This window comes from Stomoxys calcitrans, chromosome 1, assembly GCF_963082655.1.
Source record: "Stomoxys calcitrans chromosome 1, idStoCalc2.1, whole genome shotgun sequence".
NCBI classification, from domain to species: Eukaryota; Metazoa; Arthropoda; class Insecta; order Diptera; family Muscidae; genus Stomoxys; species Stomoxys calcitrans.
Window position 1 is genome coordinate 181952274 of NC_081552.1, and position 24227 is coordinate 181976500.

Genomic DNA, 24227 nt, shown 5'->3' on the forward strand with positions numbered 1-24227 from the left:
TGCATAATAGAAAAAAGTGTAGTAAAGTTTCACCATCTTTTTTATTTGATTAAAGGTGGCATTGTTCGGTTGCTCTATCTTGTGAATATTCCCAGTATTGGGAACAATTGCATTTCATTGGCTACGAATACGGTAACGAATTACAGAGCAACTTTTCCTGAGGAGGCAGAGAAAAAAAACCTTCACGACCACCAATGCACGCAAAAGGACTCAGCCGATAATCAGTTTTATTTAATCAAAATATTGTAGGGTTTTTGCATTGAAACAATTTTTTGTACGCTTCTGGTTCTGGTTCTGTTTTTTTTTTTATTTTATTTTTCTTTTTTACTCTTTCACTGCACTCTGGTATCGTAGAATTCGCACAAAATTTTTATCTCCCTTGGCCCACATAAAATAAAGAAATAAGAAAATCATGCGACCGAGCAAATGTATAAACAAAAATACCATGAATTGGAAGGTTGGGAAGGGAGAGTAAAGTAACCGCATGAAAAGGGGTTTTTGCTTTGTGGCGTGGAACTGTTCTTTTTTTTAAATTATAGTAAATAATTATCACCACTAGTGATTGTTCTTTAAAAACGAAATATTTTTTTTTTTTGATTTTATCACTTTTTTTGTGATGTGTTTGCAATCAACATTTGAGCCTCAACACTCCAAGGAGCCAGCACAAATCCATGGAGGTATTAAGTATTAACAACGAACTCCAATATGGCATGAATTGAACTAAAATGAAAATGCAACGAAAAGCATTTGGAAAATATGTTCAAATTATGCCATTCAAAATGCTGTGATGGATTCGAATGGCAAATGCTTGGGAATTCATTTTGCAGCATGCAGTGAACTTTTCACTTTGTTAGTAATTACGAGAATGTGGAGAATTGTTTGCAAAGCAGCTTTCAATAAATTTACAAGTGGAGTATTTCGAACAAAAACAACAAAAATTGAGAACAATTTAAATTTCTATGAACAGTTTGCAGGATTTAACTACAATAGACGAATGTAACTTTAATTTTTACTAACTTGCCCCCTACGAATATTTCAAAATAGATTGTTCTTTAATTAGGCTGAAGCTGGTGCTGGTGTCGCACTGCGTTACGCCGTTCGGACTCGGCTTTAAGAAAAGGTTCCTTATAATTGAGTGTAAACTTGAATCGGAAAGCACTCATTGTGTGTGAGATTTTGCCCCTTCTCGGTTCCTGGTGGTATTGTTCTTCCTTAGGGTAACGTTCTCATTAGGGGAGGGATGGCACCTCAGACATTTCGACTCAAATCTTATATATAAAAATCAATTTGTGTTTGTTTGTAGGTTTGTTTGTTTGTGTGTTCCTTACTCAGAAACAGCAGAACCGATTTTCTTGAAATTTTCACTGATGGTGTATAATGATCCCGTGGTGAAATTAGGGTACTACATTTTTTGATATCTGAAGGGGGGGGGCGGACCCTCCCCCTTACCACTCAACCCCCAAAACACCCCTAAATCGGACATATTTACCGATCATGGCAATATGGGACTCAAATGAACGGTATTTGCGAGTAGAATACGAATCTGATATTCAAATGTGGGACCACGTTTCTGGGGGGGGGGGGGGGGGTGGACCCCTTCCCCAAAACACCCCCAAACAGGACTTATTTAATGATCATGGGAATATGGGTCTAAAATAAAAGGTATTTGAGTGTAGAATTAGAATCTGATATCCAAATATGGGACCAAGTGTTTGGGGGTCCGCCTCCCCCCAAAGGGGACAAATTTACGACCATAGCCATATGGGGCTCAAATGAAAGGTCTTTGGGAGTAAAGCACGAATCTGATATCAATATTTGGGAAAAGTGTCTATGGGGCTACCCCACAACACCACCCAAATATATTGCCAAGGCCAACTCACTGAGTTGCCGATCATCCCTCAAAACACCCCTAAATCGGTCATGTTTGCCGACTATGAAAATATGGGGCTCAAATTAAAGGTATTTGGGAGTAGACCAAGTATCTGCTATCAACATTAGCGACCAACTGTCTAGGGGACGTCCCACCACCATAACAACCCCCAAATAGGACGTATTTGCTCACCAAGACAATTTGGGTCGTAAAGAGAGTGGAACTAAATATTTATTTAGAGTTTTTAAGGGCCAATACCTCAAACCGGACAAATTTGCTGACTTTTGCAATAAGGAGTTTAAACGAGATTAGAAAACGAATTTGATATCCAATTTTGAGTTCAATGGCAATATGGGGTTCAAATAAATGATATATAGATATATGAGAGTAGAGCACGTTGCTGATATATTTTCCGGGCTTAGTGTTTGGGCGACCACCCCAATCACCAAAACACCTTTAAATCGGCCATATTTACCGACCATGTCAATGTGGAGCTTATATTAAAGGTACTGGCGGGACCAATTTTCTGGGGGTCAACCCCTTTCCCAAAATACCCCACAAACAGCATTTTTTAGTGACCATCGCAAAATGGGGCTCAAATAAAGGTATTTGGGAGTAGAATGCGAATTTGATATCCAAATTTAGGACCATGTATTTAGGGCGTCACCCCTTCCCCAAAAAAACACCCCGCAAAGGGTAAAAATTTTTCGACCAATGCCAATATGTGGTATTTAAGATTAGAAAACGAATTCGATATCCTTTTTTTGGCCATGTGTTTGGGGGACGCCTCATCGTGTAAACTTCCCTAAACCAATGGCAATATGGGGTTTAAATAAATGGTTTTTGAAAGAAGAGCACGATGCTGATATTTTTTCAGGGCCATGTGCCTGGGGGACCACCTCACCGCCGAACACACTCCTAAATCAGATATCATGAGAGTAGCGGCCTGAAATGAAGTATTTTAAGAATGGAGTACATCTTACATCCACACTTAAATTCGTAGACTAATAAAGATCATATGGGATACGGACAAAGGCACTTATATTGTTAAACAATTAGTCAAGCGATATACTACAATATTTTCGTAGGATGGTATTTCACTAAAAGCTCTTTAATTGTCGAAAATAAATATTCCAAGGAAACTTTTGTTCCATATAAAGTAAAAGAAGGCGCAGCGGAGCGGGCCCGGGTCAGCTAGTTTTATATATAAAACTAGCTGGACAGGGCCAGCTCCGATGCGCCTTCTATCACTCTCTTATTTTATCTGAGCCCTATACTGTCACGTCAGAAAAAAGACCTGTTTGGTGCCGCTGGTACGGCTTTTCAGATATTTCGCCCCAATGTGGATATCATGTTGGTGCTCTACTTCCATATACCTGGCATTTTAGCCATATACTGCTATGGTCGGTAAATATATCCGACATGGGGATATATATCAGATTCATGCTCTGGTCTCATTTGATTTAAGTCCCATATTGTAATTTTTGGTTTATATTTCATTTGGCTGGCTTTGAAGGCGAAGCGGCCCCCTGGATATCCCATCCTTAATAAGGATACCAAATTTCTGTTTTTGAGTTATTATAAACAAACTAAATTTCGCTTAAATCGTCCCATCCATCTCGGAGATCTGGCGTTTTTGAAAATAAGTTCCTATTCTATCCTGATCGGCCTTCGTCTATTTTTATACCCATCCCCATAGGATGGAGGTATACTAATCTAGTCATTTCGTTTGTAACACTTCGAAATATTGATCTAGGACCCCATAAAGTATATATATTCTTGATCGTCTCGACATTCTGAATCTAGCCATGTCCGTCTGTCGAAATCACTATAGCGGTCGAATGCGTAAAGCATGGGGGGGAAGGCGATTTAACTATAAAACGTCCTTAAATTTTAATATAATATATTCCCGGTCGTCCTATATAAAAGCTCAGTTTTGTTTTTATTGGGAGGAGAGGGTCGTTCTCCCCGACGCTATGATCCAAAAGACATGTTATTTGAGTCCTTTAATGTCGAGATCTACATGTCCGGCTGGACGGCAGGACGTGACCGAGGTACTTTGGTCCTTATATCAACATAAGATTCGAACTCTACTGTTATAAACCCATTCACTTAATTCCCATATTATGCCTATCGAACTTCACGTCTTATTGAAGCGTATTAGGTGGCTGGGACAGCCCCAGACTCTGTCCCAAATGTGTACATCAGACTCGTAGTCAAGTCTCAAAGGCCTATCATTTTATAACCATTATGTAACGTTGGACATTCATGCCCGCTTTGGGAGTTTTTAGGGTTGGAGAGGCCCCGTAGACACCTTGAACCGAATCTTATCACATATGTGTTGTTTTTATGTCAGATTTGCACTCTACTTTTAAATACATTTCATTTCATACCCATATTGCCCAAAGCGGTAAGTGTTCCTGTTGGGTGGTGATTTTGGGGGTGGGGAACCCCCTGACACATAAGGTGTTTTATGCCAAGTATGTACTTTTCTCTTAAATACCTCTCATTTCATACCCATATTGCCCAAAGCGGTACAAGTGTCCTATTGGGTGGTGTCTTTGGGGCAGGGTACCCCCTGACTTTTAAGGTGCCATTTTTATGTCATGTTCGCACTCTACTCTTAAGTACTTTTCATTTGATACCCATATTGTCCCAATCGGTAAACACGTCCGCTGGGGTTGGTTTTTGGGATGGGGCGTCCCCCCAGGTTATTCGACCCTAAAGTTTTATACCAATTTCGTGTTTTTGGACCGCCGTTCGGAAAGATTTATACTCTTCGTCCAAAAACATTCCATTATTTCGTCCCGATTAGACTACATGTCGATTAAGTGTGTTTTAGGGTATGACCGACACCTGGACACTTGTCCCATATTTGTATATGAGTAACTAACTTCGAGTGAAGCGGACTTGTTTTCATTTCGTCCCTCGACGAAAAATACCCGTATCTCGGAATAGGTACCACCTATTACGTAAAATTTTAAAGCCTTTTTTAGAGTAGGCTCAAAATGGACTCCAAAGACCCAACAGCTGCGGTGGCTGCGTCAGACCGTAGCATGTTGTCCTCCCCTCCTATAGGTGTGGGTGCATTGGCACCAGTATTCGAGAGTAATGCTTCAAGCGCACAACCAGTCGTCAGACTAATTGATGAGGAAGCGACAGTTCGTACCCAGTTAACTAAAGGTGGTGTTTCCGACTCGGATTCAGAAAGCGACGGTGTCAATGAAACAGTCATCGCCGTCAAATCGAGAGATGAGGGCATCGGGATGAAGGCAGAAGTGAGCGATGGCTTTGTTAAGCTCACAAGCAGACCGAGAAAGCGATCCGGGATACGAAGAAGGAGACGTAGGAGTATGTACCGGCAGCACAATCGGGCGAAAGTGCAGGGTGCTGAAAGGGATAGAACTGACATTCCAAGCACTTCTACGAAAGCTGGAAAGAGAATCAGATCTCCCGAAGAGCATAACACTGCTAAAATGCTGAAAAAGGGAAAAAAGCTCCCCGCTTTCAAGTACTCTGAGAAAACCAAGCCAGCCCTCCCGCAATGAAGACTCCATTGCGCCGCCCTCGTGTGCCTCTTATGGGTTTTGCCTCGAATCCGATCTACACGTTCGCGGATGACATCAACTCTGTAATTCATTTGAATTCGACAAAAGGCCGAGTTTTCGAGAGATTGAAGATAGGAGGCGGATTATAGGTGTACCACTCTGCCAGGATTTGCTGGCCATTTCCGAGTGATACAGTGCAGGGCAGTGCTGTTTGTTGTCCCACAAACGATTCACTGACACTTTACAATTGTCATTATCTATCACAGTCAGAGGCTCTTGATGTTCTGGGCATGAAAATTTAATGTGATGTCCGTTGGTCAAAACATGTATTCGAAGTGTCGAAGGAAGCATTCAAGTGCTTGGGCTTTCGGCTTTCTCAAGCGGTGTAAGAAATATTTCACTCCCTCTGATCTTCTTAATATCTTCACTACGTACATCAGGCCGAAAATGGAATATAACTCCCATATATGGGCCGGAGCTCCAAAATCGGCCTTGGAACTGCTTGACCGTGTCCAGAGGCGGGCGTTGTTATTGATTCGAGATGGTAGGGTATCCAACTGTATTGTTTCTCTTCAACATCGCCGAAATGTGGGTTGTGTGGCGCTGTTCTATCGATTCTTCCACGATGTGTGTTCTTAGGAAATCAGTCCTCTGATTCCTGACTTGAGGTTGTTTGTCGGAAATACAAGATTTTCTAGTAATCGATTGGCCAGCTGATCGGATCAAGCACAATCGACAGAATTCTTTTTTCGCCAGGACGGTTCGTATGTGGCATCGACTTTCGGCGGATGTATTTCCCGCTACTTACGACATCCAGAAATTCAAAGCAAGTGTCAATAAACTCTACTTCCTCTTTCCCCCTTCTATCCTTAACTATCCTCTTCAAGGCAATGCACTGCATGTTCAATCAACCCCTGCGTGTTGGTTGATTGAAAAAAAAAAACCTGGAGAGAAATATGGACATTCCCCCGCTTACAAAGGTAATGGTGTTCATCAAGGGATGGGGTAGTGAATTCGCTACGGAACGCATGTTGAGATACTTGGACAAGCAAAACCAAGATTTGGTCGCGGATCAATGAGAGGTCTTCCACAAGAAGGGGAAGGAGGAAGGAACTCTCCTTGTGGTAAACATTGATCAATTCCCGTGACAAGTTTGGTTAAGACTATAGGCTTGGCCCACTACGGGACCAAGGCTGTTTTTTTCAAGACTAGGATAGACAAAGATCAACCTATTGAGACATCAGGCCGTGCAGTGGCAGGACACACAATACCGTCTAACAAACAGTGGGCTGACGACGAGACCATCACCGACTGTCTTGATAATGGCAAGACTAGGATCAGTAAAGATCCTAATATTAAAATCAGGTTGTGCGGGGGTGAGGGATGCAACATAGCCTATCGAACAAAGACCAAACGATGGAACCATCACCAACTTCAAGCTTCGTAAGACTAGAATATGTATAGATCCTAATATTGAAACATTAGGCAGCGCAACGAACGGAACCTCATTTCTTCCTAACGAAGGGAAGACTACAATGGAACCATCGCCTACACTCAAGAAGCCCATTTACTTGAGAATTGGAAGACTAAGATAGACACATATCCTAATATTAAAACATCAGGCTGTGCAGGGGCGACTGACGCAACACAGCCTTACGAACAAGGACCCAACGATGGAACCTTAACCGACTTTCTCAAGATTCGAAAGACCAGGATAGGCAAATATCCTAATATTTGAACATGAGGCAGCGCAGTGACAGGAAACTTAATGCAGCCTAAATAACAGGCTGCGGACCATGATAATATAGCCTACTCTCTAGAAGCCCATTTACTAGAGGACCAATAATTGAGGTCATCCAAGGAGATGGAGGACCTCAATTCTCTGCAGGAGAAAATCAGCAAGTGCAAGATTTATGTTGTCTTAATTCAGGACCAAGGTTTCTGGAATAAATCATATCAACTACCAATTATTCTATGCTAGCACTGGTACTCGAAGATTCTTGTTTGAACTGTTGAGTGGAGCGGACCTTCTGTTATTTCGCTCAGCAAGAAAATTCTCAACCCGTAATAGGTAGTTATTTTCGGGAACATTTTTAAGTCACTTAAGGAGGGTTACGATAGTTATCCATTAGGCGGTTGATGATCTGCATCTGTTTCCAGTGGAGTGGCAGATCTAGAGCCCGGGATTTGTCATAGAATGGACCCCAAAGTCCCAACAGCTGCGGTGATGGTATCAGGCCGTAGCTCGTTGTCTGCTACCGAGACCTCGACTAATGGATGGATCTCTGGACCAACCAATACGCTCTTTAAGAGGTTGGAATAATAAGAAGCGCATCGTTCTCAGGTTTATTGATCCCAAAACTCTCACCGATAAGGGGAGAGGCTCCCTCAATTGGGCTCGGAGGTTTGCCGAACGGGTTACCCCACATCTAGATTCGGAAACAGGCATCCCATGCCCAAAATAACTGACGCGTACAAGATTAATATGGGTACAAGGACCTTTGCTAATGTGGCTAAGGACAGCTTGATGATGGTAGTTGTCCACAAGGGAAAAGAATAGGGCTGCATACCTAAGAACTATTGGAGTGGGATAGTCAATGGACTGTCATCTGAATACTCCGATGTCCTTGCGGGATCGCCTGGGCCCCTCCATGGGACGGTCTATGTCCGTAGTAGCATATCCGCACCATCTTTTTAATCCATTCTAATCTAACCTAGTGGTAGTCTGAATTAAGGAAATCCAATTCGAAGAAAATTTGGCCTGTTTTTCTACCTTATGTTGAGGGGGTCATGGAAGCGCAGAGGTTAGCATGTCCGTCTATGACGCCGAACGCAAGGGTTCAAACCCCGGCGTGAACAACAGAAATATTGTTAGCGGTGGTTATCGCCTTACTAATGCTGACTACATTTATGAGCTATCCTGTCATGTTAAAATTTCTCTACCAAGTGGTGTCGCTATACGGCATGCCGTTCGGCCTCGTCATAAAAAAGAAGGTCTATTAACATTGAGCTTAACATTTAATCGGACTGCACTCATTGATATGAGAAAAGTATCCCTCGTTCCTTAATGAAATGTTCATGGGAAATTTAGTAATTTAGTCAGTTGAGGAACATTAAGGGTTGATAAATGTTCTATAAACATAAAATCCCTTTCTATTTTGGTTGCAAATAAAATTTTGCTTTAATTTTATTAATTGAAACTATATAAAAATTTTTAAAAAATAAAGCTTGATTAAATTTTTAAAATTTTTCTTTGTGAGGGTCTCTATTGGATGTTATGTTTTTTTCTTCTTTAATATCTTACAAATTTATTTAGAAAGGAATGTTAAATCATCCATTTATTCGTTTTGCGATATTGTTTATCTTTGAAACTGTTTCATCAGATATGCGGCAACTCAACACGATTCAAAGAGAAAAATAAACATGAAATCGGAAAACAAACTAGACTATCAGAAAAAAAACTGTTGCTGCTGATATAAAACAGAATAAGGAACAGGAATACAACGAATACGGTATGAGAGCATGCTGTGAGTATGTGTGTATGTGTGAACACAAACCCCAACAACGGCATATGCCGTAGCGCTAAAGGTGAGTGTGTGTGATGATAGGGTTCGTTATCAAACATTGGCATCCGGTTGAAGAGCTGGACGGCTCGTCAAACAGCATGTTGCATGCAACATCCAACCTAAGGCTCTTGCCTTAGTGTCAGTGTTGCCGTTATGATTACCATGGTAGGGGGGGTTACACCTTTTTTTACCATACACCATAGAATGGGGGTGTACTAATCTAGTCATTCTGTTTGTAATACCTTGAAATATTGATCTGCGCCCCATAAAGTATAAATATTCTTGATCGTCTCGACGACCTGAGTTGATCTAGCTATGTCCGTCTGTCGAAATCACGATAGTGATCGAAAGCGTAAAGCTAGCCTTATGAAATTCTGCACAGATACTTAATATTGATGTAGGTCGTTGGGGATTGAAAATGGGCCATATCGGTTCAGATTTAGATATAGCTCCCATATAAACCGATCTCCTGATTTGACTACTTGAGACCTTGGAGGCAATTTTTGTCAGATTTGGTTGAAATTTTGCACGCGGTGTTCTGTTACGAATTTCAACACCTGTGCCAATCGATCTAAAAACTGATGTAGCTCCCATGTAAACCGATCTTCCGATTCTTCGACAATCTTTGTCCAATTTGGCTAAAACTTTGCACATAGTTTACTGTTAAGACTTTCAAAAACTGTGTCAAGTACGGTCCGAATCGGTTCATAACCTCATACAGCTCCCACATAAACTGATCTCCTGATTTGACTCCTTGAGCCCTTACAAGCCGCAATTTTTGTCCGTTTTGGCTGAAATTTGGCACGTAGTGTTCTCTTATGACTTCCAACAACTGTGCCTAGTACATTTCGAATCGGTCTATAACCTGATATAGCTCCCATACAAACCGATCTACCGATTTGACTTCTTGGGCTTATAAGCCGCAATTTTTGTCCAATTTTGCTAGAGTTTTGCATGCGTTGTTCTGTTACGACTTCCGACAACTGTGCCAAGCACGGTCCAAATCGATCTACAACCTGGTATAGATCCCATATAAACCGACCTCCGGATTTGACTTCTTGAGCCCCTGGAAGCCTCAATTTTTGTCCGATTTAGCTGAAATTTGGCACACAGTGTTCTGTTATGACTTTCAACAACTTCCAAATCCGTCTATAACCTGATGTAGGTCCCACATAAACCGATCTCCTGATTTGACTTCTTGAATCCCTGGAAGTAACAATTGTTGATCGATTTAGTTAAAATTTTGCGCATTGTGTTCTGTTGTGAATTTTTCTAACTGTGCCAAGTACGGTTAAAATTGGACTTTAACCTGTAATAGCTCCCATATAAACCGATCTCCCGATTTGACTTCTTGAGTCCTTACAAACCGGAATTTTTGTCAGATAAGCTGCAATTTTGCACGCGGTTTTCTATTACGACTTCCAACAACTGTGCAAAGTACGGTTTTAATAGGTCTGTACAATGATCTTATAAACCGATCTCCCGAATTGACTTTTTGTTCCCTTACAAGCCGCAATTTTTGTCCGATTTGGCTGGAATTTCGCATGCGGTGTTCTGTTATGACTTTCGGTCTAGATCGGTCTATAATCTGATATAGCCCCCATAAATAACGATCTCCCGATTTGACGTCTTGGGCCTTTTTAAGCCGCAATTTTTGTCCGATTTAGCTGAACTTTTGCATGCGGTGTTCGTTTGTCAAAAGCAAGATAGTATTCGAGTGAAAGTGAAAAGTTATCCACTTGATTTTTTCACATATGTATACTTTTTAACGATGAAAGTCGTTAGAGATTATAAATGGACAATGTCGGTTCATATTTAGATATGGCTCCCATATAAACCGATCCTCAGATTTGAATTCTTGGGCCTCGATTTGGGTAAAATTTTGTAGGACTATAATTTATGTATGTACACAGCCCCGATATTTACAAAACACACGATTTGATTTCTTGAGTCATTGTACTCTTTAATTTATAATATTTTTCTATTGGCAACACTCTTGAAAGAATTCACCGCACTCACCATACAAACGAACATCGTTGAACCTCATTATCATGTATGACACTGGTCATTGTTTGTTGTGTGCGTATGTATGTTTTTCTGTTAGTCAGTGATTATGATAACGAAATTCGTATGAAGATGCCTATGATACGACTGCAATGAAGAGACGAATGCCGTCGCCAAGAACTAAAACAACAACAAAGGCAAGATGAAGACTAGGCCCCATATGAGGTTGCGTTGCATGCAATTAGAATGTTTTTCTTATAAATATTCTCTCCATGTCGCTACGCCCCAAGGCCTCCCTACCATTACAGTCATACTCCCAACCACCCCCACATTGTCGTGAGAGTATAACGAGGATGAAAATGTTCATATCGGGCTCGTTGTATGGACTTTTCGGATGCATGCATCCATCCATCCATCCATTCATTGATTCGAACAACTTGCCGTTAGAATCTCAGATGTGCACTGATGGTCGTTGTGAACGGTTGTTGTTGTGCCGCTTGCGTTTAATCAGCCTTGTCGAAATCGTTAACCGGATGCCAACCAAACTAAAATCAGAGAGCAAATCACAGTTTGCTGGTGTCAAGTGGAACATTTAAAATTCTCGAATAGCAAAACATAAAAAGGAAAAAAAATCTCATCACTGAGCCATGCTTAAATGAAGTGAAGCAAAAAAAAAAAAAACAGAAAAATATCATTAATATCATTGTTGTTGCCGGCCTGAGAGTAGAAGTAGTAGAAGAGGCAGAAGAAGTAAAGCAAAACACATAACGGCAAAACGGAAACCGATTTGAAATTGTGCGCGTTGCGATAAAAAAAAGGAAATCAACAGCCTCAAAACCAGCCATAGGCAATGAAGAGTGAGCAACAAGAAAAAAGTGTGAAATTAGAGTAAATATCAAATCAGTTGAAGTGAAAGTCTTAGAGTTCCTGTGTATTTGTTTGTTTTTTATATTTTTAAATTCGGTCTCCAGCCCTCATATCACTTCATATATCCTCCATTGCAAGTTCTTGCGGATTTAAACGACAATGAGTGGAAAAAAATGTGATATTAATTTAAGATAAGTTTTGAATTTTTAAATGAAAGAAAAATTTTTTTTTTATATGTTTAGCTTGTAGGTTCATAATGCGTGTTGGGTAAAATTTTGTCTTTTAGCATGTTGCGAACTTACAATTGTGTTTTATCTTCTTGCTATGGTATTATAATGGACGAAAACGTCTAAGTAAGTCTAATAGAAAACTGCCACTTAAACCTAACCTAACATAATATAGAGCTAAAAATTTCATTACGAGACCGTTTTTATACCCTCCATCATAGGATGGGGCTATACTAAATTCGTCATTCCGTTTGTAAACACAACGAAATATTGATTTGATACAGAACAAAGTACATATATTTTTGATCATATTGTCATTCTTAGTCGTTTTAGCCATATTCATCCGTCGAAAGCACGCTAACGGATCTTGAATTCTTAGGCCTCTAGAAGTCGTACTTATAACCCGATTTAGCTTATATGTTGCACAAAGAGTTTTGCTATGACCTTCAACAGACGTGACTGGTATGATCCAAATCGATCTACATCTAACCCTATAGAGCGCAATTCTTATGCAAATAAAAAAAATCAATAAAAAATGTGCTAAGTTCAGCCGGGCCGAATCTTGGCCCATGAATACATATTTATTATCCAAATTTATTACAACACTACTATATCCATATAAATATCCAACTAATGGCAAATCATAACAAATATGATTAAGATCGGTACCGAAAAGCTCTATACAACTCACAGTTCCAAATTTTAGCGAAATCGGGTAATAAATGCTGCACTTATGTGACAGCTATATCGAAATTTGGTCCGATCTGGACCATATGTGGGTTGAATGTCGGGAACAGCTCACTTTATCGAATTTCAGCAAAATCGGAAAATAAATGTTCATTTTATGGTCTCTAAACGCTAAGGCTGAAGATAGGTCTCTATGGCAGCCATATGTAAACATAGCCCGATCTGGACCATATTCTGAACAGATGTTGGGAGCCTTGATACAATTCACTGTTTCAAATATCAGGCCTAATACCCCCTATCGGTCTATATGGCAGCTATACGTAAATATGGTCCGATAAACACCATTCTCTGGTTGGATGTCGAGGACCCTAGTTCAACTTGCTGTTTCTAATTTCAGCAAAATCGAGTAATAAATGCGCCTTTTATGATCTTTAGACCCTTAAGCTAAATATCGGTCTATATGGCAGTTATATCTAAATATAGCACGATCTGGACCATATTCGGAACAGATGTTGGGAGTCTTGATACAATTCACTGTTCCAAATTTCATCGAAGTCGGGTAATAGTTGCGCCTGTTATAGGCCCAAGAACCAAAATCGGCAGATCGGTCTACATGGCAGCTATATCCAAATATGTTCCGATCTGAACCATTTTTGGTTCGGATATCGGCGAGCCTAGTAAAATTCACTATGCCAAATTTCAGCGAAGTCGGGTAATAAATGCGCCTGTTATAGGCCTAAAACCCAAAATCGCCAGATCGGTCTATATGGCAGCTATATCCAAATAAGTTCCGATCTGGATCATTTTTGGTTCGAATATCGGCGAGCCTAGTAAAACTCACTATGCCAAATTTCAGTGAAGTCGGGTAATAAATGCGCCTGTTATAGGCCTAAGAACCAAAATCGGCAGATCGGTCTATATGGCAGCTATATCCAAATAAGTTCCGATCTGGATCATTTTTGGTTCGAATATCGGCGAGCCTAGTAAAACTCACTATGACAAATTTCAGCGAAGTCGGGGTAATAAATGCGCCGCTTATAGGCCTAAAACCCAAAATCGGCAGATCGGCCTATATGGCAGCTATATCCAAATAAGTTCCGATCTAAACCATCTTGGGTTTGAATATCGGCGAGCCTAGTAAAACTCACTACGCAAAATTTCAGCGAAGTCGGGTAATAGTTGCGCCTGTTATAGGCCTAAGAACCAAAATCGGCAGATCGGTCTATACGGCAGATATCCAAATATGTTCCCATTTGGACAATTTTTAGTTCGGATATCGGCGAGCCTAGTCGGTCAATATGGCGGCTACATCCAAATATGTTCCCATCTGGACTATTTTTAGTTCGGATATCGCCGAGCCTAGTAAAATTCACTATGCCAAATTTCAGCGAAGTCGGGTAATAAATGTGCCTTTTATAGGCCTAAGAACCAAAATCGGCAGATCGGTCTATATGGCAGATATATCCAAATATGTTCCCATCTGGACTATTTTTAGTTCGGATATCGGTGGACCTAGTAAAACTCACTATGCCATATTTCAGCGAAATCGGTTAATAAATGCGTCTGTTATAGGTTTAAAACCCTAAATCGCCAGTTCGGTCAATATAGCAGCTCTATCCAAATATGGTCCGATCTGGACCGCTTTTGGTTCGGATATCGACGAGATAAAACTCAATGTTCCGAATTTCAGCGAAATCCGTTTATAAATGCGTCTGTTGTAGGCCTAAGACCCAAAATAGGCAGATCGGTCTATGTCAGCTTTATCCAAATATGTTCTTTGCCATTCTTGCCATATTTCAGCGAAATCGAGTAATAAATGCATCTGTTATGGGCTTAAGACCCAAAATCGCCAGATCGGTCTATAGACAGCTATATCCAAATAAAGTCCGATGTGGCCCTTTCAAGAACTTAACCTGCGTGTAGAAGAAATACGGGTCTGTGCAAAATTTCAACTCTATATTTCAACCCTCAATTTTTAAAAACTGTTAAGTGATTACAACTGACGGACAGAATGACAGACACACGGACACCGTTTAAGCATATTAGAATTTTAAGCCGATCCGAAACATATATACTTTGTAGGGTATAATATGGATATTTCGATGTGTTGCAAACGGAATGACTTAATGAAAATACCTATGGTGATGGGTATAACAAGTAACAAGTAAAAGCGTGCTAAGTTCGGTCCGGCCGAATCTTGGGAATGGATTCTGCTAAAAATTTTACTGAAGGGCATAACAAGGATAATCGAGAGACCGGTTTATATGGGAGCTACATCAGGTTATAGACTGATTTGCACCGTACTTAGCACTGTTGTTGAAAGTCGCAATAGAACACTTTCTAAAAATTTTAGCCAAATCGGACAAAAGTTGTGGCTTCCAGGAGCTCAAGAAATCTAATCGGGAGATCGGTTTATATGGGAGCTACATCAGGTTATAGACTGATTTGCACCGTACTTAGCACTGTTGTTGAAAGTCGCAATAGAACACTTTCTAAAAATTTTAGCCAAATCGGACAAAAGTTGTGGCTTCCAGGAGCTCAAGAAATCTAATCGGGAGATCGGTTTATATGGGAGCTATATCAGGTTACAGACCGATTCGGACCGTACTTGGCACAGTAGTCGGAAGCCGTAACAGAACACTTTCTGCAATTTTTTAGCCAAATCGGACAGGAATTGTGGCTTCCAGGAGCTTAAGAAATCATATCGCGAGATGGGTTTATATGGGAGCTTTATCAGGTTACAGACCGATTCGGACCGTACTTGGCACAGTTGTTGAAAGTCATAAGAAATCCGATTAGCTAAATCGGACAAAAATTGCGTTTGTTACACCCCGAAATATTGATCTGCGACCCCAAAAAGAATATATATTCTGGATTGTCTTGACATTTTGAGTCGATCTAGCCATGACCGTCCGTCTGTCGAAATCACGATGGCGCTCGAACGAATGCAGATATTCACTTGAAATTTTGCACAGATACTTCTAATCGATGTAGGTTATGGGAGATTGCAAATGGGCCATATCAGTTCCGATTTGAATATGGCTCCCATATAAATCGATCTCCCGATATGACACCTTGAGTCCCTGGAACTTGCAATTGTTATTCGATTTGGCTAAAATTTTGGAAGTGTTTGTAACGACTTTTAACAACTGTGCCGAGTACGGTCCAAATCGATCAAAAACCTTGTGATTGAGTTCACCTTGCGCCAAATTTCATTCAAATCGGATGAAAAGTTAGGTCTCTTGGGGCTCAAGAAGTTTAAACTGGGGATCGGATTATATTGGGGCTTAATCCAAATCTGTATCGATATGGGCCATTTACAATCCCCAAAGACCTACATTTCCGATTTCAACCGGTTATACGTAATGGATTGACCCGATGAAGTCCTTCATCGTCAAGGGCTGACTCAGTGTACAACACACTGCTACAACAGCAACAACCTACATCGATAAAAATTATCCTAAGCCTATTCAAATTGGAATAAATCGGTTCAGATTTGGATATAACTCCCATATATGTGTTCGTCCAATATAGACTAGTACTGCAATGATGTGGTCATTTGTTAACCGATTCACATGAAATTTGGAATAAAGATTCCCTTATAACTCCCAGCATTGCTGTTGAATTTCATAGCAATCGGTTGCGTGCCAGATATTGCCCCATACACGAGTATACGTAGCACCCGGATTTCACTTTTAGAGTCTATGTCAGGGTATTTCGTAAAAGATTTTACACACTGTTTTCCTTTATGATTTTGTTTATGTGTACCGAATTTTGTCGAAATTGTAAGCGTTTTGATACAGCTTCTTGAGCCTCCAGCGTGCGCAAACATTATTCAATTTAGTTAAAATTGTGCATGAAGTCTTTTGTTTTTTTTTTTAATTCCAACTAAAAATGGTCCTAATCGCTTTATAACTTGTTAAAGCCGTCATATAAACTGATCTCTGATCTTGACTTCTTGAGCCTCTAGAGTGCGTAATTATTATACAAATTAGCTAAAATTTCGCATAAACGCTTTTGATTTGACTTCCAACAACTGACTGTGTCAGTTGTTGTTGTGCCAAGTATGGTCTAAATCAGTCCATAATCTGATATAGCTGCCATATACACCGATCTCCAGATTAGACTGCTTGAGCCTCCAGGGGGCGCAATTGCTATCCAATTTGGCTAAAATTTTGTACAGGTCGTTTTGGTATAACTTTCAGCAACTGCCACAAATATGGTATAATAAAATAGGTTCATAACCTGATCTAGCTTCCATACAAACCGATCTCTCAATTTGACTTTCTGAGCCTCTAGAGGGCGCAATTATTGCTCCATTTTCTTGAAATTTTGGCAATGGTATTTTTCTATAAATAAATAAATAAATTTGATATATGGTGGAAGGTATATAAGATTCGGCCCAGCCGAACTTATCACATGTTTACTTGTTATACCCACCACCAAAGGATGGGGGTATATTCATTTTGTCATTCCGTTTGCAACCCATCGAAATATCCATTTCCGATCCTACAAATTATTAATATTTTTAATCGTTGTAAAAATCATGCTACAGTCTATAAAAATGGAGATATTGAGCTGAAATTTTGCACAGATTAATTTTTTGTCCATAAGCAGGTTAACTTCGAAGATGGGCTATATCGGAATTTATTTTGATATAGCCCCCATATAGACAGATCCGCCGATTTATGGTCTCAGGCCCATCAAAGCCATATTTATCACCCGATTTTGCTGAAATTTGGGACAGTAAGTTGTATTAGGCCTCTCGACATCTTTTTGCAATTTGGCCTAGATCGGTTCACATTTGCCATATAGACCGATGTCTCGATTTAAGGTCTTGGGCCAAAAAAGGCGCATTTATTGTCCGATTTCGTTAGGCCCTTCGACATCCTTCATCAATTTGGCCCAGATCGGTTCAGATTTGAATATAGCTGCCAATATAGACAGATCTCTCGATTTAAGGTCCTGGGCCCATAAAAGGCGCATTTATTGTTCGATGTCATCGAAATTTGGGACAGTGAGTTACGTTAGGGCCATCGACATCCTTCCTCAATTTGGATATAGCTGCCAATATTGACCGATCTCTCGATTTAAGGACTTGGGCCTATAAAAAGCGTATTTATTGTCCGATTTCGCCAAAATTTTGGACAGTGAGTTGTGTTAGGCCCTTCGACTTTTTAATTTGGCCCAGATCGCATTTACTGTCCGTTTTCGCTGAAATTTAGAACAGTGAGTTGTGTTAGGCCCCTCGACATCTTTTAGCAATTCGGCCCAGATCGGTTCACATTTGCCATATAGACCGATGTCTCGATTTAAGGTCTTGGGCCAAAAAAGGCGCATTTATTGTCTGATTTCGCCGAAATTTTGGACAGTGAGTTGTGTTAGGCCCTTCGACATCCTTCATCGGTTCAGATTTGGATATAGCTGCCAATATAGATCGATCTCTCGATTTAAGGTCCAGATTTGGATATAGATGCCATAAGACTGATCTCTCGATTTAAAATCTTGGCGCCATAAAAGGCGCATTTATAATCCGATTTCGCTGAAATTTAACACAGTTACTTATGTTCCTCAATGTCTGCGCCGAATTTGGTCCAAATCGGACCATATTTCGATATAGCTACTATGGGGCCATGAATTATGCTTTTGTCACCGGACTATGACAGTAGTTGGTTTACATATATACCGGAGGTGGTGGGTATCTAAAGTTCGGCTCGGCCGAACTTAAAACCTTTTTACTTGTTCTTTAATGGGTTCATCGATATTTGATTAAATGCGGTCTATTAAAATGGGACCTATTCACTTATTTGTTGGTGGTTGGTCTTAGATAAAGTCACCATTTGGCATAGGATAAAATTTCATTTGACCTTGTTTAACTTGTTTTAATTGAGAATACAAAATATTTTATCAACTTTTGTTTGGTTTTGCATTGCTTGACATATTTCTCGAAACCAAAAAACCTTGGCGTTTAAGCCCCTGAGTTCGATAGCATAAATTTGACTTTTTTGGATAATGCTTTTTCAAAGATTAGGTGCTAACATTGAAGTCATATACTTCCGTTGTTTCGAACCGTGGCATTGACAAAAAATGGAAAATTTAAACAAACTTGTCACGGAGGATATAAATGGTACTCAAAAAAACAAAAACAAAAAATCATCATAAATGTGCCAATGCGATAAAATTAAAAAAATACACAGCGAGCGTCAAAATGAAGTATGCAATGAACTTACTTTTGTTCTGGCCAAATACCTTAAACTTATTTTCATCGCTAAACGGAAGGTTGTTCTTAATTCGCATAAATATTAAATTTAACGGCAAAAAAAAAAATTTTTAAAAACAAATAATGTTGTGTGTCCTTTATATTGACGCTCATTGTATATAAATGAAAAAATTTCAATGCATTGGTCCACTAGCATAATTTTTAATTCACTCTTGTCTAGATGTCCATGAATTAAAACGAAGAATACCCGAAAAACAAAAACTAAAGCCGATATCAAAGTTTATAAAAAAAGAATAAACAGCACAACAAACTTTCGAAGTGAGAAAAAAAAAAAATCCTACAAATTCAGCGGAAGTTGCCAAGATTGCTACAAAATACCCTCCTCAGTTACTGTGCGTGAGGCATAACAAAAGGTTGTTGCCGCGTCGTGCTCTCAAAACTTTGTCGCACTCGAACCAACAAGGAAAGTGTCTTAATTAAAAGTGTGTTCAATAAATAAACAAGCTGGGAAATATTCAAAGTAGAGCAGAGCCGAGAGAGAGAGAGTGAAAACCGAGTGGAAAATTCTCCATTTCCTGCCACTCTGGCATCGGCTTCCAAAAGAGGAAACCAGCAAAACAAAAAATTGTTTTATTGTTATTATTTTTTTCAATTAAGCAAAACCAGTGTTGTGCGAAAAACTTTGCCATTCTGTGAAAGTTTTACGGTATAAACTATTCCCGAGAAGTTGATCGCTTCATTGCCCATATTTGGCATAAGCCAAACGAGCATACGTGCCTGTACAAAATATATAAATTTTTGTTTTTGTGTGTGTGTTTCAGTATTTCCGTGTCCGTCGGCATAGTGAGTGTGTGTGTGTGTGTGTTTATGTTTGTGTTAAAAGTTAAGCCACGCATACCTTAGTAGTGTTAAATAAGAGTTACACGCACACACCTCCAAATAGAGGAAATAACACCAAAATATCCTTTGGCTTGAGCTCTAACGGCAGTTACTTAAAATCGACACACACAGTTCTCAGCCTCGACAAAGTCGTTGCTTCGTTTACGCTGGTGTTGGCTGTTGGCTGAATTAAAAATGACTCGTAACTTTATCGTTTTGACCACGTTGTGGCTATGGCTGCTGCTGACGACGGTATGTGGGCCCTCTTTGGCCATGGCATGCCCTGACAACTGCAATTGTTTTCAACGCACTGTGCGCTGCATACGTTCCCGTCTAACCACCATACCCAGAGTTCCACTGGATACCAAAGTTCTGTAAGTATTCGTGTTTTGTTATTTGAACTTTTACCTGAGAATTTTTTGGGTGCTTTTGTAAAGTTTTGTGCGTTGTACACTGAAAAAAAGGATATGGGTTTATTATAAAAAGCAATAAAGTCATTGAAAAAATAAATATTTTCAAACATTTTGCACAAAACTGCAAATCTGGTAACACCTACATTAGGCTGTCCCACGCTATAAAGGAGAACATTTTATTTGCAAACATTATAATACACTCAACCAAATTTGGTATTCACAACAGCAAAAATGTTTGCCAAAACAGCTGAAAAGGGAAAGCAGACATTACTGCTATTAATGCTGCTGTAATAGCAAACATTTCGGTCAGCTAAATCAGCAAACAAAATCTGCTGGTTAAAGTACAAAAATCTGCTGAAAAAAAAATTTATAAAATTTTTTTTGTTTGTCTGTTACTTGTTTAGATTACTTTCGCCATTTTTTAGAAATTTTGTTGGAGGAGATGATTTTAGTTTTTGTGGAATATAACTGTAAAGTTGCTACCTTATTCATCCATTGGTATACATTTCAAAATGTGGCTGAGCTCGCTCGCATGATTTGCTATTGCTCTACTAATGAGCACATGACTAACATGGCTTTTTATTTGGTAATTCAAAGAAAAAAGGCTATGGAAAGCATACATTCAGTGGTGATTATAAACATCCACTGGGACACACAATAACAATTACTCCGATCGGAGTTCTTGACTTCTTGAGTGTCCAGAGGACGCAATTCCTATTTCGTTACGACTTACAACTACTGTGCTGTGATTTTTATCCCTAAATTCCCCAAAAGACTGGCGACCACACAGATAATTCGCGACCCACCATTTCAGACCTGGCTTTCGATGCTCTCTATGACGTGGCCTAGGCTGATTGAAGCCACGGCAAATGTGTGCGGTGATGGTATACAAAGCAGATGTTGTGTTGTTGTTGTCTTCGAAATCCATGTTGATGTTCGGCGAATGGAAATTTTCCTATGAGGCTAGGGAGGAGTAATGCTTCAATCGTCTTGGCTACTGGTAGGAGAAGGGAGATAACAATTACTCCGATCGGAGTTCTTGACTTCTTGAGTGTCCAGAGGACGCAATTCCTATTTCGTTACGACTTACAACTACTGTGCTTAGTATGATCGAAATCGGTTGATAACCTGGTATAGCTGCCATATTAACCGATCGTTGATCTTGACTCCTTGAGCCACTAGAAGGCGCAATTCTTATCCGACTTGGCTGAAATTTTGTATGAAATGTTTTGTAATTATTTTCCAACAACTGTGCTAAGTATGGTTGGGATCGGTTCATAACTTGACACAGCTGTCATAAAAACCGATCGGGGTTCTTGACTTCTTGAGCCTCTAGAGGACGTAGTTCCTATCCGATTTGGCTGAAATTTTTCATGACATGTTTCGTTATGACTAACAACTACTGTGCTATAGATAGCTGTCATATAAACCAATCTGGGGTTTTGACTTCTTGAGCTGCTAGATGGCGGAATTATTAACTGATTTGGCTAAAATTTTGCATGACGTGTTTTGATATGACTTCCAACAACTGTGCCAAATATGATTTAAATCGGTATATAACCTGTTATAGCTGTCATATAAATCGATTTGGGATTTTGACTTCATGAACCTCTAGAGTGTACAATTATTATCCGATTTGGCTGAAATTTTGTGCAACGGCTTCTTCCATGACCTTTAACATACGTGTCAGCTCCCATATAAACCGATCTCCATACTTTACTTCTGGAGCCCCTTAACGAATCGATTACGTTCCGAATCGGACCATAACTTGATATAGCTCCAATAGCATAGCAATTATTTTATTTTGTTCTAAAAAGAGATACTGGGAAAAGAACTCGACAAATGCCATCCATGGTGAATGGTATTTAAGACTCGGCCCGGCCGAATTTAGCACGCTTTTACTTGTTTCTTCCAACATCCTACTGCTAATAGCAGAACTGCTGCTGTAATAGCAGCAAAATTAACTACTAACAGGCAACAGACAGTGTTTGCTATTTTCAGCAGACTTTTTTCTATGAGCGTACGGAATCCGTGATCCTTCCCTGTGTGAGATTCTTGATTTGGTAGATAGCTTCCACGGTGACCGAGCGAATGAGGCGTGGGCTGCATGGTGATGAACTCCCTGTAGCTGAGTATCGATTTCCCTAGGGCGGAGGAAACATGACTTCCGAAAGTGACAAACACGTTAAAGCGTGCTAAGTTCGGCTGGGCCGTATCCTGGGCCGTATCCATCACCATGGATTCTGCTAAAAATTTAGCTGAGGGCATAATTTTATTCTACATACCAAACTTCTGTTAAACCACCAAAAATTAAAGCATCTAGGAATCGAACAAGGATAATCGAGAGACCGGTTTATATGGGAGTTATATGAGGTTATTGACTGATTTGGATCGTACTTGGTACAGTTGTGGGAAGTCGTAACAGAACACCATATGCAAAATTTCAGCCAAATCGTAACTTGCGGCTTATAATATGGGAAATATATCAGGTTATAGAACGATTTGTACCCTACTTGGTACTGTTGATGGAAGTCATAACAAAACACTTGGTGCAAAATTTTAGCTGAATCGGACAAAAATTGCGTCTTCCAATGGCTTAAGAAATCAAATTGGCGGATCGGTTTATGTGGGAGCTATATCAGGTTATAGACCGATTTCGACCGTACTTGGCACAGTTGTTGAACATCATAACAAAACACTTTGTGCAAAATTCTAGCTAAATCGAACACAAATTGCGGCTTACAGGGGCTCAAGAATACAAATCGATCTCCCGATTTAACTTCTTGAGTCTAAATGAGGTTATAGACTGGCACAGTTGTTGGAAGTCATAACAGAACACTTGTACAACTCCGGCAGACCCTTCTAGTGGACTGCAGCTGGATGAAATAAATCTCCAGGAAGTGTAAGTAACCCAAATAAAATGAAGAAAAAAAGGCATAGTTGTAATAATTTCGAAATGTTGAACAGTTTTATTGGCTGATAACCCTTACCGCCTTCTATCGTTGCTGCTGCACAAGTGAAAGATGGCAGTGGCAAAGGTAACCAAGGCGTCATACAAAATGTATCGGTTAACATAAAAACTGTCATTCAGCGATTTAAGTTGAATTTAAAAGGAGACAGGTATGTGTGTTTAAGTTTGGTACAAGTTAACATGACTAGGGTTGCCATTTTGCATGTGTGAATTCAGATATTGGTATTTATATTAACAAAGAGGGAAAAATTCATATTTATTATAATTCATTTAATTCGTGACTAATAACTAAAATGGGGGCAGATTTGGAAGTATAGATGGATGTTGTTGTTGAACTGGGTTCAACAACACTATATGCAAAATTTTAGCCATATCGGGTAAAAATTGTGGCTTCCAGGGGCACAAGACACTATATCAGGTTTTAGACCGACCATCTGGAAAATCTTAGCTTAATCGGGCAAAAATTGCGGCTTGTAAGCACTTAAGAAGTCAAATCGGGAGATCGGTTATATGGGAGCTGTATCAGGTTATAGACGGATTTGAACCGTACTTATAGTCATAACATAGTCGTACTACGTAGTCATAACAGCAAAAATTTCGGCTTTCAGAGGCTCAAGAAGTCAGGTCGGGAGATCGGTTTATATGGGAGCTATATCCCAATCTGCACCAATATGGCCTATTTGCAATCTCTAATGACCTACATCAATAGTAAGAATCTGTGCAAAATTTCAAGCGGATAGCTTTACGCGTCCGACCGCTATCATGATTTCGACAGACGGACGGAGGGATGGACATGGCAAGATCGACGCAGAATAAGAAGACGATCAAGAATATATACTTTATGGGGTCTTAGATCAATATATCCAGGTTTTACGAACGGAATGACGAGATTAGTATAACCCCATTCTATGGTGGAGGGTATAAAAATAATGTAACATCTATGTATTCAGCTATTGATTCCATATCCATTGTTAC

At 39.8% G+C, this 24227-nt stretch overlaps 2 protein-coding genes across 5 annotated transcripts in view; one reads left to right on the top strand and one right to left on the bottom strand.

Annotated features, from left to right (window-relative positions):
* Positions 1–24227, bottom strand: part of LOC106093586 (aldo-keto reductase family 1 member B1) — a 134659-nt gene that overhangs the window by 51354 nt on the left and 59078 nt on the right. The window lies entirely within an intron of this gene.
* Positions 11407–24227, top strand: part of LOC106090443 (peroxidasin) — a 420275-nt gene continuing 407454 nt past the window's right edge. The window contains exons 1-2 of one of the 4 annotated variants that reach the window (XM_059360685.1): positions 11407–11876; positions 19210–20242. In XM_059360685.1, the coding sequence (XP_059216668.1) occupies positions 20064–20242 (179 nt within the window). In that variant the 5' untranslated portion in view covers positions 11407–11876; positions 19210–20063. Of the gene's footprint in view, positions 11877–12127; positions 12209–19209; positions 20243–24227 lie in introns of those variants that run through there. The other 3 variants (XM_059360686.1, XM_059360687.1, XM_059360688.1) reach the window with 3 other exon arrangements.